At 45.9% G+C, this 18,712-nt stretch overlaps 3 protein-coding genes across 5 annotated transcripts; 2 read left to right on the top strand and 1 right to left on the bottom strand.

Annotated features, from left to right (window-relative positions):
• Positions 1-4,070: 4,070 nt before the first annotated feature.
• On the bottom strand, positions 4,071-6,981 carry LOC115565601 (uncharacterized). The gene is made up of 2 exons (XM_089264514.1): positions 6,759-6,981; positions 4,071-5,625 (listed from the first exon to the last, which is right to left on the bottom strand). The coding sequence occupies exon 2, from the start codon at positions 5,602-5,604 to the stop codon at positions 4,285-4,287; it is 1,320 nt and encodes a 439-aa protein (XP_089120640.1). The 5' UTR covers positions 5,605-5,625; positions 6,759-6,981; the 3' UTR covers positions 4,071-4,284.
• Positions 6,982-7,521: 540 nt separating this feature from the next.
• Positions 7,522-8,371, top strand: LOC149090503 (uncharacterized). Its single transcript, XM_089264254.1, has 2 exons — positions 7,522-7,964; positions 8,020-8,371. The coding sequence occupies exons 1-2, from the start codon at positions 7,586-7,588 to the stop codon at positions 8,073-8,075; spliced, it is 435 nt and encodes a 144-aa protein (XP_089120380.1). The 5' UTR covers positions 7,522-7,585; the 3' UTR covers positions 8,076-8,371.
• A 966-nt stretch (positions 8,372-9,337) lies between these two features.
• On the top strand, positions 9,338-15,271 carry LOC149090502 (uncharacterized). Of its 3 annotated transcripts, none has more exons than XM_089264444.1 (2): positions 9,338-9,413; positions 13,809-15,271. In XM_089264444.1, the coding sequence occupies exon 2, from the start codon at positions 13,911-13,913 to the stop codon at positions 15,249-15,251; it is 1,341 nt and encodes a 446-aa protein (XP_089120570.1). In that variant the 5' UTR covers positions 9,338-9,413; positions 13,809-13,910; the 3' UTR covers positions 15,252-15,271. The 3 variants fall into 3 exon arrangements, with proteins under 3 accessions (XP_089120570.1, XP_089120569.1, XP_089120571.1); XM_089264443.1 differs by lacking the exon at positions 9,338-9,413 and adding an exon at positions 12,841-12,987; XM_089264445.1 differs by lacking the exon at positions 9,338-9,413 and adding an exon at positions 13,007-13,134.
• Positions 15,272-18,712: the final 3,441 nt, after the last annotated feature.

The raw sequence follows: 18,712 nt of genomic DNA, 5'->3' as shown, positions 1-18,712 counted from the left end.
TTGACCCGCAACGATTTTTAATTACCCGAGCACCTTTTTTTATTGCCTCCGTGCGCTTCGCTTATCCTGCCAGAGATCGGCATTAATGTATCTATTAGTTTTGCGTTTGGCATTGTCCGTGTCAAAGTTTTTCATGCAAACAACATTAACATACAGCATCCGGACAACCCCTTCTCTCTAGCTATACCTCTACCTCTCACTTTCTCTCTCTCTCTCTCTCTCTCTATCCTGCTCTATTGCTTTGAAATGCAAATGCTTATCGATTGAATCGTTTGATCCTGTGGTTTGACTTTCTTTAACCCTTGACGCAATAAGAAACGCTTCAAGCCTCAATCGAAGTGCCTCTCAGGACGGTCGTGGGCGTCTTTTGTTCGAGTTCTTTCAGCACTTACTTGAATAGAGAGTTTGTATTTGATTTATAAAGAATATGATCTCTCTCTGATGATTGGCGTAATTGAATAATAGATCCCATTGTGCATCTATCTCTGTGCTAGGATTTTCCTTCGACGATTCATACCTTCATACCAAGTTCATTATTCTTTATGCTAACTCTTATCTGTCTTACGACACAGACAGTTACTCGCACACCTTTTCGTACTCCACTAATCAGATCGCCTAATTCGATCTTGGGCAACTGCAGAGCAGCACAAAGAAGCCGTCGGAGGAAGTCTAAGCGAGGAGCTAAGAAACTTTGATACGAATCGATCGAGTACAACAAAGGAACTCTTTGGCTAATATTTCAGCCAGCTCTGCCCAGTCGAAGGAGAAGGCAAACGGTAGAGGTAAGCAACAAACTGAATGAAAATCCAATTTCACACGTTGCGCTCGCATTTCGGACAGAAGCAGAGCGGCGCAGGACAAAAACTCAATCAGGACGCAGCCCAGGTCGGGCAGGATATGTTCCCGCGCCAAAAACTACAAACCCCGAACTGTGTGCCCGCAAGGCAAGATGTCCCCTGGCAGCCGAAGAATGAAAACAAAACCGAGACGAGCCACAGTCGAAGTTAGCCGAGGCACGAAAAATGCGCACACGTCACCTTGATTAATCGTCTCGTCTTCCTCTCGCTCTCACTCTCGCTCTCTCTCTCTCTCTCTCTCTCGCTCTCACTCTCTCTCTTAACAAATACAAATAGTTGGCAAAATAGAAAATACCTTCAGCTGGGCGTCGTGAAACTTATCGCGCACGTCGCTTGGGATTAGTCAACTGTCCCCTGCTCTCTCTCTCTCTCTAGCTCAGTGCGCTTTGCTTGATCCTGTCTGCCCTGCGTCCTTCTGCTCCATTTATTGACAGTCGCAATTGCTGACATTGCCCCGTCTGACATTGATTGAGTTGCCCAACGCTATCTGCAGCGCCCCTTCAGGGCCGATCTTTATCAATTCACATTTGCTCAGCTGCGTTCGCGCTCTTCTGCCTGATCTTCAGCTGGAATCTGTGATGAAAAGTGCCTGAAGTGCTGCTCATGCCGTGATCTCTTCATTGTGATCCTTGTATTATGTTTCCTCTACTGCGATCTGCATGCCATGCCTCTCACACTAAGATATCTGATAGATAGAGATAGACATCTATACTAAGATCTTTATACTGTACTACAACAGCTCTTATGCTACGATCTTCATTCCATAATCCTTGCTAAACGATCTTCAATACTTATTCTAGATTCCTATGTCACTCTCTTTATACTAGGATCTCTATTCTAGGAGACTTACGCAACGTTCCTCATCTACGATTTCCATTGCACAAATCTATCTAGTCTAAATCAAGAAACTCGGGAATTCTCCCCTATACCAAGCTCTTAGTCTTGAGTAAGATTATATACATAAATATGTTTCTTCAGTTTCGCTTTTCGTTTCTCTCAAGTATTTGGGCATTATATCTATAGATTTTAGTTTCTGTTGCATTTTCGCGCTTGGTCAGCTTCAATTTGGCTGCTGTTGCGGCTGTTGCTGCTGCTTCCGGCACTTAACCCATTTTTGGGTAGCACTTGAACCAATTGCCAGACACTTGAGAACTTGCAAACGCCTTGCCTTGCCACGTGCCACACACACAAAGCACACACACAGCACACACACACGCACAGACAGAGTGAGACTCCCTCACAAGCGACGACAGCTGTCCCCAGGGCTCGTTTTGTTATTTGCTTGCCTTGCGATACCCTGTACGTTGAGCGAATGGGCAAGCGGGGTATGCCTCTCATGGAGTCAAACTCGACTTAGGAAATCGACGACTTCTGGAATACCCTATCTCTAAGCTAGAGTTACTTGGCTCAGGAGCTGTAGCTCAAATTATTTGCTATGGAGTTTAAGTAGATTTACAACTGATTATATGTAAGTAGTTTCGCAGGGTATTTACTAGTCGAGCAACCTTCAACTGACGCTTGGTTTTCCGCTTCTTTTTTTCTTGCTCGACTCTCAGTTGTTCCACCTTTTTGGCGCAATTGGTGCAAGGTGTGCGAACGACGACGACGACGACGCCGACGCAAGGATCTGAAGGATCTTTTGCGACTCTTTTATGTGACAAATCAGAGCAGCAGCAGCAGCAGCAGCAGCAGAGGCCGAGGCAGAGGCAACGGCAGCTGCTGTGCCCTAAAGGAAACTCAATTGAGCAAGGAGCGGAGGCGAGGGAGGAAGAAGGCAACAATGGGCGCAGGCGCATTCAACTCGAAGGCATTTTTAATAGACGATTTAAGGCGAGTCAGCGAGAAGCTAACGACCCACGCATTGCATTGAATTGCATCCTTCAGGAGTCAGGATCTCGGCCAGCTGCCGTTGCTGCTGCTGCTACCGTTCCATATTGCCTTTTGCATAAGTTGGTTCTGGTTGGCTGGCGCTCGAAATGCCAGAGCGAGAGATATGGCAAGGCGGTGCTCGGTAAGTACAGCCAACACAATGTACATATATCCTGCTAGCGTGTCCTGCGAGTCGCACACATTTGTAGCTGGTCGAATGCAAATTTATGCAAATCGTTCACCCACCCAGGCCCTGGGCCGGCACTGCCGGGCCTCTACCGCGGCACAGGTGTGTGATAAACGCCATGTAAATGCCTTGGCAGGATACCAACAGGATATGCACTAGACGCATTCAACAACTGACGGCTCAGCGGAGGGTGGCTCAACGACCTCAACTTTCACGTACCTTACCGTACCTTTACCTCGATCTATGCGCTCGCCTCTACCGCCGCTTAGTCGCCCTTCCGTTTTATGCTTATGAACAAATTGTTGTAGCCTAGATTTCGGTTATGCTACAAATATTACAAATACAAAGGGCTTCCATGCTCCTTCGCCTAGTTGCAAGATGGGCGTATTGGCTTTGCCCTTGCTATCTGCTATCTACTCTAATTCTGTGTCGGTCCTTTTCAGCCCTTCTTCTTCTCCGTATGTAGCAAGCCGTCAATCAAGTTGCAATCAATCCGTCTCTCTTTCGGTCCTCCCATTTACATATATATTTGCCTCTGCCCTAGGCTGGTATTCCTTCAGCTTGTTCTACTCTCGGCTGTCTATCTGGGAATGTTTGCTCATCTTTCCATTCGCCTTCAAGGCCCTTACATTCTTGTTAATTCCGATCGAGTATTGTGCAGTCGGCTGCTCCCGATCGCACCATTTCCAATTGTGTTTTATGCGTTTCACAAGTGTATGAATTAAATTGAAGTTAACATAACCTCAACTAGGGGCAGATACTTAAATATGCAAAGTGGGTTTACCCCGCTCTCAATATTTATGCTATATAACTGCCCATGCGAACCCAGCACTCCATGAAGGTATCTAGCTGAAATTCGGCATAGATGTGTGTTAAGCCTCAACGTAACATTTATACCAACTTCGAGGCATACGTAAGGCAGCAGTCTATGCGAACTCTGCATTCAGTGAATATATCGTGATGAAATCAATATATATCTTGTGTAACATACGTGTGTGAGACATTAGAATTGCGAGAGATCTTCTGCTTCCACAACATTCGCTTGAGGCTTTACGACATCTCCTCCGACAATTCAACAATTATGCCTCCATTTCAACTCTTCTTTCATTCTCCCCCTCCCACTCTCTCTTTTACACCAATAAGTTCATCAATTGACATGTTTTTACAATCTTGGCAATTTTATTACGATAAAAAAAAAGAAGTATTTTTAATTAGAGATTAAAAGTCTTAGATTGGAATGTGATTTTGGAGAAGGCAATTGAAAGCTTTTAGCAACAATTTCGCTAAATTCAAAGAGCAAAAAACAACAGCAAAAAAAAATGGGCTAATATTATTTGAGACAGCCAAAGGTTCAGTTGAATGGAACCAGGTTCACTGCTCCACGAAGAGCTCCTCGTGGAAGGAGAAGCTGAGCCGTCGCTTGGTCGCCACCTCCAGGACGCAGTCGCCAAACGCCTTATGCTGCAGCTCCAGCTCCATCTCCAGCTCCAGTTCGCAGTCGCTGGTGGAGTTGTGTCCGCTGTCGGGGCTGATGTGCCTCTGGCCAGGAGCTCGGGAGTGCGAGTGTGCGTGGGGATGGAGATGGGGATGGGGCAGCTTGTGGGCAGATCGGGCCGCAGCCGCGAGTAGCTTCTGCGCCGAGTGGCGCACGCTGGACGAGATCTTCGTGGCGATCTTCCGCTTGCGCCTCACCACGCGCTGCCTGCGCAGCTGCTGCAGAGAGCGTCGCTTGCCCGCCAGAGACAGAGATGCATCTCCCGCTCCCACTCCCACTCCCTGCTGGGGAGAGCGCACTTCCCTCTCTTCGTACGCATCCGGATGGCTGGGTGGCTGCCAATACTCGCTCAGATCGCTGGCCGGATCGAAGGCGGGGCGATAGGTGGGCGAGTGGCTCGTGGAGATGGGCGGGAGTGGAGCGGGGCGCGAGCGAGAATGGGAGCGAGAGATGCGGCGTAGACGGGAACGAGGATGGGGATGGGGACGGGCGCGAGCACGAGGCGCTGCAGATGGCGCTTTACGCGTGCTCTCGAGGATCGCATCGATCATGCGCTCCAAGGTGACGTCGCCCATCTGGGTAGAGCTGAGCGTCGTCTGGTCAGCAACGGGGGCAGCTGATGGAGCAGCAGCAGGAGGAGCAGGAGTTGGGGCAGCTGGCTGCAGGTAGCGCGGCTTCTCGAAGTAGCTGTCCGGGATGCCCATGCCACGCAGTGCCAGCAGCGCTCCTGGAATGATCCTGTTGTCCTGCGTGCCCCGCTGGCTGTCCGCCTGCTCCTTGTTCTCCCGGTGGCCGGGCGAGTACTCCGCCTCGAAGGTGGGCAGCGTGCACGCATAGGCAGTCCTCTTCAGGGGGGGCGTGTGCAGGGGCGAGAGGATGTTGCTCAGGTCCCGCAGCAGAGGCGTGCAGCGCGGCGCCAGAGGGGCAGCAGCAGCCGAGGCAGCGGGCAGCGGCGTCGACGTCAATGTGGAGGTCAACTGATTCTCCTTGTCGCCCGCATCCGCATCCGCCTGCATCTGGATGTGGAGCAGCGATTGTCGCTTCAGTTTCATGCGAGAGGCGCCAATAGGCGTAGGCGTGGCAGTTGGCTGGAAATCGCTGTAGCTGCTGATCACATGGCCTCCAGCTGCCTCTGCCTGGTCTGGCTGAGTCTCCAGGTAGGAGAGACGCGGCTGATTCACAGCCCACTTCAGCATTCTGGCAGCTGTGCGAAAAGTCTGCAAGAAGAAGGAGAAGAGGTAGATGGAACGGGTTAGAGATGCGCACGAAGGATCAGGCTAGTTAGGCCTGAATTGCCATTGTCTATGAAAGGATAGCAGTAGAACAAGAACCCGCTCGACTTGCGAAACAAGTTTCCTTTTTTTTTTTTGCAAGGATTCGCAAAAGCTGCAAAGCGGAAGGCGCGCAAAAAACGAGCCAAATCGAATGAATGGAGGAAGCTGAGAAATTGGATAGATTCCGCTTCCAGCTGCGCCCCGAGCCGAGCCAGATTTGCTCTGCCCTCGGCCAGTTTTTTGCCATTTGCAATGCGATTCGAGTGGACGCGCGAAAAGAGCCAAAAACACTCGAGAGTGCGCAAAAGCATTTTGCGCATTTGCCCGCCTCGATTTGCGCTCAAGCGCACTTCAGATGGAACTCGATAAAAGTAATAAAAATAAAGGGAGACGACCATAGCATTGCTGAAGCAGAAATACCCTAGACCCATCCACTGTTCTAGGAACTACTTGGTGTTAAAATCTAGTGATTGGGTTATCAATTGATTCGCGGATTACCTTGAGCTTTAACTAACACGAGTGTCAAATTTCATCAGGATATCTTCAGGGAGAACAGAATTGTCGTAGGCAGTTATACAAGATATTCAAGTCGGAATTGATATGTAAAGTACTTTAAACTGGATAGTTATAATGTATATCATCAGAATATATAGAGAGAAAAATTGAACTGAAAATTGATTTTCAAATGATCTATATGCTATGTGATACAGGGGATCTAACAATTCTTAGCTAATGCGAATCAAATAGATGAGTTGACTTGAAATATATGACAATACAAACATAGACTTTCTTTCGCTCAAATAGATCTACATTCATACGCAATATACCCCATATATACCCTATACTATATGCGAACCCAAACGTGACGCACGCGCACAATTTGAATGCATTTCGTATTGAAATGAATTAAAAATCGCGATGATTTTTGTATGGGGTGTTTTATAATTAAATTTCTCACAGAACACTTGAGTTGCCTCTTATTACTCTTTGCGCTTTGCTCTTGGTCCTCTTCATGGTCGAGATATTTAATGCATTTTTAATAGCTAATCACAATGCACTTGTCTTCGTATCTTTACCTTGCTTCAAATATTTTGCTGGTTTCGTAATGGGGTTAGCCCGTTTAGTCGTATATCCAAAATTATTTTCACACAGTCAAAAAAAAAACAATTTGTATAATCAAAAAAAAAAAAAAATCCGTAGAGTTAACAAAATTATATGCCCGCGAAACGAAACGGAACGAAACGTTGCAATGCGGAGCAGAGCAAGACGTGCTGTCAGAGCCGCAGACGCAATGTGACTGATTCTAGCTAAGCACGTCATGTTGCGTGCTCAGCTCTGCCCAGCCAATCAACCACCACCGCAGCCCAGGCTCTCTTCATTTTTGAGAGCACGCTCTCACTCGCGCGCTCTCTCTCTCTCTCTCTCTCTGGCATTCATTTATTGCTGCATTGGCATGTTGGCTGTTGGAATTTGTGGGAGATCGCGCTAGACGAAAATGAACTCTGCTGTGAAGGAGCGAGCGAGCGAGAGAGAGAGAGAGCGAGAGCTTTGGAGTGAATGCAGCGCTGCATTTTGCATATGAAATCCTTAAGAAATCACACAAATGAACTCGCTGCCCAGAGTGTGTGAGTGTGTGTTTGTGAGCGTGTGAGCGTGTGAGAGAGCGGGAGTTGAAAGTGTGAGTAAAGTGCTGCAGTTTACAATTGAAATCAATTTAATTTGTATGAAATGTCAATTGATGCCAATAACGTGAAAAACGAAGTTCACATTGGATTTTGTGTCTACCTTCTTCCTATACCTGAACCATTCGTTCATTTTAGAAACTTGTTAAAGATTTGTTTTGATCATTTATACACATCAAAAATATATAGGTTTTTTAGTACCGTAATTTTGTATTTCCATAATGGTGTGGCATCGATACAATCTAGTCTGCGGCCTATGCATATGCCTCGTCGAGGTGATTATCTTGCTGTGCGTAGTCGTGAAGGACCAAGTCGATAAGCTCATGAAGGAACTGCTGGAGCACGCCCGCGTGAATTGGTGCCCTCCGGTGGTCCAGGAGAAGGAGAACTACTCAACCCAGCTGTGGCTAAGCGCCATTGCCGTCGGGCTGGCCACCGCGTGGTGGATTCGCAGGAAGCTGGGCGCCCAGCTCGACGTTCTGATCCAGCGTCAAGCACTCAACGAGCACATGTCCAAAATGCAATTCCATTTGTTGAGCAAGCTGCGCAAGGATGTCCATCGCATGAAGAAAACTTCCCACATGCGCCACAAGCTCGCCTGTAAGTCCAATAATCGAATGTCCGATTCCCATTCAATTTCTATTTCTGTTTCAAGTCCGCCCTCACAAATGGGTCAACAAGTGCAAAGTGGATGCACCTTCAAGCACCTGAGCTTTCAATTTCCATTTATTTGATCAACACAAACCATCTAAATTTTAATCTCGAGTTTTTTTTTTTTTTTTGCAAGAAAGTATGCAACCTACTGGAACAACAACAACAAAAGCAACAACAATCCCAACTATTATTCAACACATTCATATTCAATTTCAATAACATTTTAGATGCAGCCTATAAATGTTATTACGTAATGCAAGCATTACGTACATTTCCAGCTAGTCTAACGAATGTTACAATGTCAATTGTCACACACCCACCAAACCATCTAATATATTCAATTTGAGAATGAACGTGCATTTTGATTTCAGAGAGTCGTATGCCTATGATCTATCGATCTTAGTTTCTAGTGTAATCCTTCCCTGTCCTTAGACCACTCCACTTCACTTCTGCTCGAGGCCAAATCAATCAGTTGCCTGTGTAGGGGAGCTTCGATCTATATCGATTTTTCAGGGCTCTAATCCCTGACAGCTGTTCCAGGATCCAGCTAGAGCCGTACAATAAACTGGCGCTATCTGACGACTTAAGATTAGCCAAGGAACTGCCCTAGCCCCGAGCCTTACCTACTTTATCGCAATGCCTCTCCCTCTCGCTCAGTGCGAGGGATAAAGAAGAAAATACAAATAGGGAAAAAGGTAGTCAAAAGCGTGAAGCGATTTTTCCATTTTCGCAATTTTTCGGCTATGAGAAATTGCGCAATTGTTGGGCAATTTATTAGCGAACCGATTTGATCCTCTGTCCTAATTTATCTTCCCTTGGCTATCTCCCTTCCTCTCGCACTCGCAGCGCCTCTGGCTCTCTGAGCAGGGGCGTTTGGAGTGACCAATGCGTTAAATTGGCTTTGATTCAATGCCTGTCACAAGGACAGATTATTGTGAGGATCCTTTTGCTACTGCAGAATAAGAAGAAGCCGAAGAAGAAGAAGAAGAAGAAGAGGCAGCAGAAGCAGCTGCCCCTTGAGACGCGCGCGCGCTCTAGGCTTAGAGTCCTGCTCCTACTCCTGCTTGATCATATTATTGATTTATTTCCATTAGCAGTCGCCTCTTTGTTTGCCTTTTCTCCTCTACTTCTTCTTTTTTGTCATTGACCAATTGCTCAAAACGGGAGCAGCAGCTGCTCAGATTGGAAAAATGATCAAATGGAACAACACTTTGGCTTATCGTAATACCCAGCTAAGCTCCTTCAGGGGGTAGGTCTACAACGGAGACAACTAACGGAAATTGCGACTCCAATGAAGATCAGTTCAAAAGCTTTTCAAGAGTATGCTCCACGCGGATATACCCTGTATGTGGCTGGGATCTGCTATTACACAAATTTCCTGGCTTATTGCAAGAGGTATGTATTGAAATAGTTATCAGATTGAGTACTAGCATTATCAGTATCATCATTATTATTATTATTGTCATTGTCATTGTCACTTTTATTGCTATTATCATCAGCCTTAGCATTCCTTAGTCTCAAGAGAATTTATAGTTGATCTTTGGAATACTTATCGCATAATTGAAACTGCAAATAGGAAGCAGTCTATTGGGCACTTTCACTCGGAACTATCCAAGCAACAATACCTCCGTTTGACATCTTCACACAGCACAAAGCAATGTTGACCAAACTAGAGTTTGAACGCTTCGCATGGTGGTCTTCAAGCCGGATATAGAACTGAGATCTGAGATCTTAAGATTTTTTCGCTATCTTTTTTTTAGCTAAAATCCTTTGAGTCCATTCAAGACACAGGAAGAGCCAGGAGCTCTGCTATTAACGTATTTTCTTGATAGCTATCTTAGGCACTCTCTCTCCCTCTCACTCTCACTCTCTCTCTCTCTCTCTCTCACTCTCTCTGGCACTTTCCGTTTGGGCTCGCACAGCTGTCGCCTTGGCCAATTCTCAGTCCGTTCGCAAAATCTCATAAATTTGCGCTTTTAACAAAAGTTGACGTTGGCGTCGCAGCGACGTCGCCGTCGACGTCGGCAGCGGCATATGCTCAGCCCCTTTCCAACCAATAAATTGCGAAACAATTGCACAATTTTCCACAACATTTTCCATTCCAGCCAGCCAGGCAGCGGCAGTGGCAGCAAAGCGTCGACAGCGACAGAGGCAGAGGCAGCAGCAGCGGCAGCGGCGCTTGTCCCATAAACAATAAACTAAATTGTACAAAGGTTTATACAGAGTGTGTGTCCGTGTGTGTGTGTGAGTTTCCGTGTGTGTTTGTTGTCCTTTTCTTGGCGAAAAACTCAAAGGTGAAAGGAGCCACACGCTGCGAGAAAGGTAATTGAAAATTATGTTTTGTGGCGTAAGCAGCGCAAAGGAGCAGCAACAACAACAGCAACAGCAGCAGCGGCAGCTGGCTGACACACACACACACACGACGGCACACACACACACGCATGGACATACCTCGCTCGCATGTCTTGAGCCAACTGTGGTTTTCATTGCCAACTGTTTCTGACCACCGAATCGAAGCTGGGCTCTAGTTTAGAATGCCATACCTATAGAGAGTGCTCTATATAAGAAAATATATATATGTGTGTGTGTGTGTATATAGATCATATACATACATATTCCATACGAGATCGTATACCATAACAGACAAAATCCTATACTACTATAGTATAGGGCCTTAGCTTGAGCTAAACATAAACAAAGATAGATAGAGGAAGACGAGAGAAAGAAAGAGAGAGAGAGGGATAGTAACTGTCTACATAGTATACATGAGTAGAATAGGTCTAGTCCCTAATATATACTAATCTACATAATTGTCTATCTATAGAGACTTTTTTCGATTACAAATCTATTCGGATTACAGACCCCAAACCAGTATATGCCAAAGGAATAACTGTTTAATATAACTAAATATGTCTAAAATGATAAGCTCTTCTATGAGAATATAACCATGGTTAAGAATCCATATATGATAATTGAATATTTATTAATAACAATTGCTGAATATCTGAATAGGTATTGTTCTTATATTTACAACATTCATATGTACATACACATATTATAAATATCATCTTCCATATTAGAGAATGCTCTTGTTTGAATTTTCTTAGATTACGTAATTCGTATGTGTTTCTGCTTATTTATTTGTATCCATTATTTCCCACATTTAAATAACAGTCAGTTAAATCCTTGCTCAGAGTCTTTCGTTTTTTGTTTGCCCACCCACCAGCTGCATACTTCGCCTATGAATGCAGTTACACTCCGATTGAATGCCTGCGCTCAGTCTGCGCTCAGCTCTGAGCTCTCTCAATGAATTCCTTAACGCTAGATTCATGCAGCGCTGCTCTCTCTCTCTCTGAGCTGCCGACGCAGACGTACGCTTCACTGCTGCCAATTCAGCTTTTTTCCCGTCAAATCTGGCTTTTTCCGAAGACAAATTGCGGGAAATATTTAAGAATTGCGGGAAGCGGGAATTCTGGCTTTTTTTGAAAATGAATTAGGCTTTTTTCGATTTTTTTTAATACTTCGATTTTTTTTAATACTGAAAACATGTACTTTGTATTAAATATTGTATATATTTTTTGTATATATCGAATGCTAATTGCCTTAGCCTAATATGTATATCGTTCGGATATGTAGCACTCACACACACTTAAGCTAAGTCTTGCACAAACCTCTGCGCGCACCATGGTTAACATGGCGGTTGCCACTTGTAAGAAAAGAGCATGTAGAATCCGATATGTACAAAGGGTATGATTTTGAAAAGAAAATCAAGTCTTTAAATATCGATGCAGGCCTCGAACAAGAAATTCGTGCTCGCTGCTCTTCTTTTGTTATTGAACTTATCAAGCAGCTAAAGCAGAGGTAACCAATTTTTCAGATTCTTCTACCGACCGTTAAATAATTTTGATTTTATCTGCAGTCTCCCCGACAATTTTAAAATCTTAAAAAACATTGACGTTTTTTCCGTTGATAAAATTGTGTCAACTAAAAAAAAAAGTAATTACAGAATTGTTGGAACACCTCCAAGTAGACAGAATAGCCGACATTGAGCGGCAGTACTATGATATTAATCTAGTTAAGTGGGAAAACGTTAATGACAGCTCCGAATTTTGGAATGAAGTCTCCAATTACAAGGATTCTGGCGGCAACCGCCGATTCCTTGACTTGGCAGCTGTTGCCCTGCAAATGTTTTCATTACCATGGTCCAACGCGGAGGTGGAACGCGTATTTAGCCAGCTTAACTTGGTAAAGTCCAAGTTAAGGAACTCAATGAGCCTAAGCACAATAAACAGTATTCTTAGCATAAGGTAATATTTTATTGAGAGTGAAAAGATGATACCGATATATATATTACTTTTTTATTTAATATAACACACAGATATGGTTTGCGAAGACTGGGCAAATGCTGCTATGAATACAAAGTTCCTTCAAATTATCTTCGCATGATAGGTACTAGCAGGTCGTACGATTCTGAAACCGATGCTAGTCGCGAAGAATTAGATAGCATGCTAAAAATCTTGTAAATTAAAAAAAAAAAAAAAAAACAATCAAACTATAATAACCGCTTTTTTTTAGGCTTTTTTGTAAAAATTTTCAGCTTTTTTTTCCGTTTCTTCCATCTAAAAACAGCTTTTTATTCTGGTAAAAAGTTGGCAGCACTGGTACGCTTGCCTACTCACCCTCTCTCACACTTTCATACTCCCTTCCGTTCATTCGTGTCCCCTCGCTCTCGCTCTCTCTCTCTCTTTCTCTCTGTGTGTGTGAGCGCAACACGTTTCTGCGCCTTGCTGCTTGCGGCGACGGAGTTCATTCAGTTAGTACGCAAACAAACGCCGGTTCGAGTGCACGTGCACGCTTCGATGCCGAGAAACGAGGCCAGAGACCAAATATATACGAAAATAGTGAAATATTTGATAGCAAAAGAATTCAAATTATTTTTTTCTAGTGCTGCAAAATTCTTGTGAAAAAGGTAAATTGCAAGTGGCGAACAGAGCGAATTCCTCAATCTGAACAGATTTCGCATTCAATTGTGCATATCATGAGAACACATACATATATGTACGTAGATTCATTTGCGAGAAGTGGGCGTGGCGCACGCCCCATGGCGCATTCAATTGTACGTGCAAAATGCGCAAGGGGTGGGGGGAGTTCATTTTTGCTGCTTCACTGATTTCTTGAATTTTTGTTGTTGTTTTTTTTTTTTGGTCAGCCAAAAAGCTCGCATAACTTGGCCCTTAAATGGGCATATCAATATATATTGTATATATGCACATATGTATGTGTATATGCGTATGGATATAACAAGATCGCGAAATTCTCCGCCGAAAAGCGCGCCAAAAAAGAACTCGCCGAGCAACTTCGCAGGAGGCGCAAACAAAAGCTAAAAAGCTAAAGAAAAGAATAAAAAGCCCAAAGCAAAGCCGTGCGCCGTAGTCGACTCTCTTATACCCTGTTTTACCCCCTTTAAGCAATACTAAATCATTGGAACTCAAATGTGTGTTGTCAATCAGAGCTATATGAGATGTCATATGATATAATAAAATGTAAATTAGATAACAGAGATAATATTTTGTCGTAAATTTTTGGCATGCCATTATGATGTGGCTCTCTATACCCTACTTTTAGCTTGAGCATAGAGAATTCAAAGGTAGATAGGGGAAGGGCCAGTGGAAGAGACAGCTACAGACAGATACATACAGACATACATGTATACAAATATACATATATACATGCATATATAAGCATTTAACCAAAATACTAAACCAACAACTTTGTTCGCGCTCTTTACAGACACCCACAACAACAAGAACAACCACGGCAGCAACACCAAGAAGAAGAAGAAGAAGAAGAAGAACACCAATTGAAGCACCATAAGACTAAGCAGAAACGAAGATGCTGAAGTGGGCTGTGAATCAGCCGCGTCTCTCCTACCTGGAGACTCAGCCAGACCAGGCAGAGGCAGCTGGAGGCCATGTGATCAGCAGCTACAGCGATTTCCAGCCAACTGCCACGCCTACGCCTATTGGCGCCTCTCGCATGAAACTGAAGCGGCAATCGCTGCTCCACATCCAGATGCAGGCGGATGCGGATGCGGATGCGGGCGACAAGGAGAATCAGTTGACCTCCACATTGACGTCGACGCCGCTGCCCGCTGCCTCGGCTGCTGCTGCCCCTCTGGCGCCGCGCTGCACGCCTCTGCTGCGGGACCTGAGCAACATCCTCTCGCCCCTGCACACGCCCCCCCTGAAGAGGACTGCCTATGCGTGCACGCTGCCCACCTTCGAGGCGGAGTACTCGCCCGGCCACCGGGAGAACAAGGAGCAGGCGGACAGCCAGCGGGGCACGCAGGACAACAGGATCATTCCAGGAGCGCTGCTGGCACTGCGTGGCATGGGCATCCCGGACAGCTACTTCGAGAAGCCGCGCTACCTGCAACCGGCTGCCCCAACTCCTGCTCCTCCTGCTGCTGCTGCTGCTCCATCAGCTGCTGCCATTGCTGACCAGACGACGCTCAGCTCCACCCAGATGGGCGACGTCACCTTGGAGCGCATGATCGATGCGATCCTCGAGAGCACGCGCAAAGCGCCATCTGCAGCGCCTCGTGATCGCGCCCGTCCCCATCCCCACCCCCATCCCCATCCTCGTTCCCGTCTACGCCACATCTCTCGCTCCCATTCTCGCTCTCGCTCGCGCCCCGCTCCACTCCCGCCCATCTCCACGAGCCACTCGCCCACCTATCGCCCCGCCTTCGATCCGGCCAGCGATCTGAGCGAGTATTGGCAGCCACCCAGCCATCCGGATGCGTACGAAGAGAGGGAAGTGCGCTCTCCCCAGCAGGGAGTGGGAGTGGGAGCGGGAGATGCATCTCTGTCTCTGGCGGGCAAGCGACGCTCTCTGCAGCAGCTGCGCAGGCAGCGCGTGGTGAGGCGCAAGCGGAAGATCGCCACGAAGATCTCGTCCAGCGTGCGCCACTCGGCGCAGAAGCTACTCGCGGCTGCGGCCCGATCTGCCCACAAGCTGCCCCATCCCCACGCACACTCGCACTCCCGAGCTCCTGGCCAGAGGCACATCAGCCCCGACAGCGGACACAACTCCACCAGCGACTGCGAACTGGAGCTGGAGATGGGCGAGGAGCTGGAGGCCTCTTGCCAGCTGGATGGCATTTGGCTCCAGGCGGAAGTGAGAGATACGACCAAGCGACGTCTCAGCTTCTCGCTGAATGAGCAAAGCTGAGGGCACAGAGATATATAATAGAGATTTATCTATATATGGATGGATACATCTTAAATAGAGTTCCACATTTTTTTTTTCATAATTTAAGAATTTTTTTTATTAGAAAAAATAAATAATTGAATTATCAAAATTTATATAAAAATTCGTTTCGTTTTTAATGAGGTTCTTCCTCTTCTTCGCTTATTTTTGAATTCCCACGAGTGAAAAGGGCCCATCATAATTTTTATGATCTGGAATTTTGACCACAGGAGAGTCTTGAGCTGAAACCAGCATTAAATGCATAAGTAAACTCTTCAGATGCAGCCAAGCGTAGCGTCTGGCTCTACACGAGTTCCAGTTCCTTGGATGAGGGAGAAGACGAAACCCAAAGACTCGAACCACAGAATTACGAATGGAACGAACCACGGAGCCACCAGACACGATTCAGAGTGCAAGTGTTTCCCACAGCGCACTTTTTTTTTTGGGTTAATGGGCGTTTTAATGCTTTGATAGCTACCAAGAAATGAGTGGGCTCATAGAGAGAGAGAGAGAGGGAGAGAGAGACCTCTATGTCAACCCCATCTAAGCTATCTTTAAAGACAACACAGAATATCAGAATGAAGCAAACACCAGATATAAGAAAGTGCACTAGTAGGATGTATTTGACTGAAATATACCCTGTACTCAGCGCAGTGCCATTGTCGAGCATGCTTGACGAGAAGATACCCTATACTCTGCACATAGACTAAACAGACACTACATGTTTTCTGTACGCTAGTACGAGCACGTGGCGCCATCGTTCTATGGAACATTCAGTTAATGCCATTCCCCGACAGTAAATGCCTTTGAGATCCAAGCGATGTAAGCCCAAAACTATTCCAATTTTCGCCGGGACTCATTAGGATTACGGCATTTAAGGCTCTAAGTCTATTCTCGCTGTGCGCCAACTCCCGCTGAGCCTGAAGCTGCAATTAAGTTCCAATGGAAGAGCTAGAAACTTGTCTACAGTTACTCTCAGTAAACCCTTGATTGGGCATTTGCATAACCATATGAGAGCTGGTCAAGATCTACTTTGTGGCTATGGCTCATTAGCTGGTCAAGTCCATTGAGCAAAGGGCGTTAAATGAGCTGTCATAGCATATGCAAATGCTCAGATAGTTGAGAGTGAGACAGAGTGAGAGAGAGGGAGGAGAGGCACAGTCTGTAATCTCCCTTTGCTTAGACTAAGCCAAGGCGTTAACACTTTTTTTTTACCGAAGAATACTCGCTGAGCTTCCCAGCCTAAAGCGCAGCGAAGCGTATTAAAGAGAGCAGAGGATACAGAAAGAAAGCGAGAGAGAGAGAGAGAGAGAGTATTGCAGGTATTTACATGTATTGTTGCTTTGTGCGTTTTGACAGACGCAGAGACAACAAATATGATATGATATGTCTGGGTAGGCTGCCAAAAGGTCAAGCTCTATTCAGAGAACACGAGAGATAATGAGCGAGCGAGAAGGAGCGAGAGCGAGTGAGAGGGTTACTTACATGTGTTATTTCTTTGTGCGTTTTGACAGTCCGAGCGGGCTTCAATAGAGGTCAAGCACAACAAGATATGAAGAGCAGGTATTGCCATCCCTACCGCTCTCTCTCTCTCTCTCTCTCTCACACTTTCTCACACTCCCTGTTTCATATCTTAAAGACCTGACATACCCCTTTCCGGGACAGTGAGCCGTTTTAAGGGCCTTGAGTGACCAGCGGACAGTGTTTCTTTTTTGCCCCCTTTTGTCGCGGCCAAAATCAGTGAGACTTGACATAAAAAGGTTAGCCATCAAGGGCTTTGCGCCTTTTCTTCCGTTTCTAATGATGCGCCGTTGTTTTTCCTGTCTCTGTTACAATTTCCCATTGCCCACTTTCCCGCTTTTCCGTGCCGTCTCATTTAACAGGCAGCTCTTTAATTTTGTTTTGATTGAATGTGAAATGGAGTCCATCTAACACAACAGCTCAGAGTCTCTCACAGCACTCGTATGGGCATGGGCATTGCCCATTCCGAAATCTAGTCCTACCGTGTGCTCTCAACAGCTTTACAGACTTTGAATTCTGAGTTTGAAAAGGGGTTCAACTGTTGTTCCACTTGCTGTAGTCCTACTCGATGGAAACTTCTCACTTCTTGTATTTGCAGACCTATTCCAGATCCATTCAGAATCCTTGAACTTCCATTCGCATTCAGAAACTCTGAGAATTGCCTTAGTCTGTGCTGCAGTTCGCATTTCCTCTTGCCTCGCAGTTAATTGAAACATTTTAGAGTTGAATTGAATTCGAAACGCCCCTACACTTCGCACACAGCTCTATAGAGAGAGTGCAGTTAATAGAGCTCGCATTTGTCTTTGGCAACAATGGAGCGTCTGATCTCTTTGTTGCTCTGGTTGATTTGAAACGAGTTCACAGCTTCATTGAAAAGCCATTTGATGGCACACTTCGATTGTTCGCCAAATGAAAAGTGTAAAATGCGCTGGAAAAGTGGAAATCCAAGTGTATATTGAGCTATATGTAGGCTCGCCTGTGGGACGGCATAATGGGCCCGCTTAAATGCTGCGCTAAAGTGAGAAAAGTCCATTGACACAGTCGAACGCACCTTTCGACCCGCACTTTTTTTGCACACTTCACTCGGCTCCTGGCTCCTGCCTCCTACCTTCTGCTTCCCCTTCCATTTGCCTTCCATTTGCCTTTACCCCGGTCTGGACTTGCGTCCTGCGTGCTGCGTCCTGCGCGTGCCTCGACGGCGAAACAGTTGCAAAAAATTGTAGTCAAACAATGGACGCTGATCGAGGCGGGCGCAGGATACGAGAGGACTCGGGACTCTGGGGAGCGGGCGTGTTGCGTGTCCTGCATGTCCTGTCAGGAAGTCGAATGTCAGACAAATGTGTAAACATGTGCAAAAAACAACAGCGAAAGAGAGAGAGGGAGAGAGAGAGAGAGAGAAGAGTGCCAGACTAATGGTTACCCTATGATGGATTGATAGAATAAAAGGGGAAATGATAGATTTATTTATATGTAGCATGGACTGGTAGCCAGCTAGCAAATATCCTGTAAATACTAAATATATACAATGTGAGACAGAAATACTCGAAGAGAATCGGAAATCGGGTATTTCCAAAGGCAGATGCCCTCTCAATATTATTACTACTATGTACATAAACTATCATTACCATGGTAGTACTTCCGATTGCCATATACCGTATATAGCTATTCAAGTAAATAATCCCTCAGCTGTGCAATATACCCGCTTTCGAGTGCGATAGCTCTACGGGGCATCTGGCACAAAGACACCTTGACACCGTCGACACGTCGCGTCGCCTCTAGATTGGCATGTCCTGCGGGTCCTTCCAAGCCATTAGAAGCAGGCGCTAAATATGCATATCCCAATCGCCTCTCTCTGTCTCTCTCTCTCTCTTTGACTCCCACTGCCTATTTGTAGTTGATCTCTCACGCTCTGCTATACAAGG

This window comes from Drosophila navojoa, chromosome X (genome assembly GCF_054131105.1).
Source record: "Drosophila navojoa isolate 15081-1374.11 chromosome X, UAZ_NAV_1.0, whole genome shotgun sequence".
NCBI lineage: Eukaryota > Metazoa > Arthropoda > Insecta > Diptera > Drosophilidae > Drosophila > Drosophila navojoa.
This window is presented reverse-complemented; position numbering and strand designations above follow the sequence as displayed.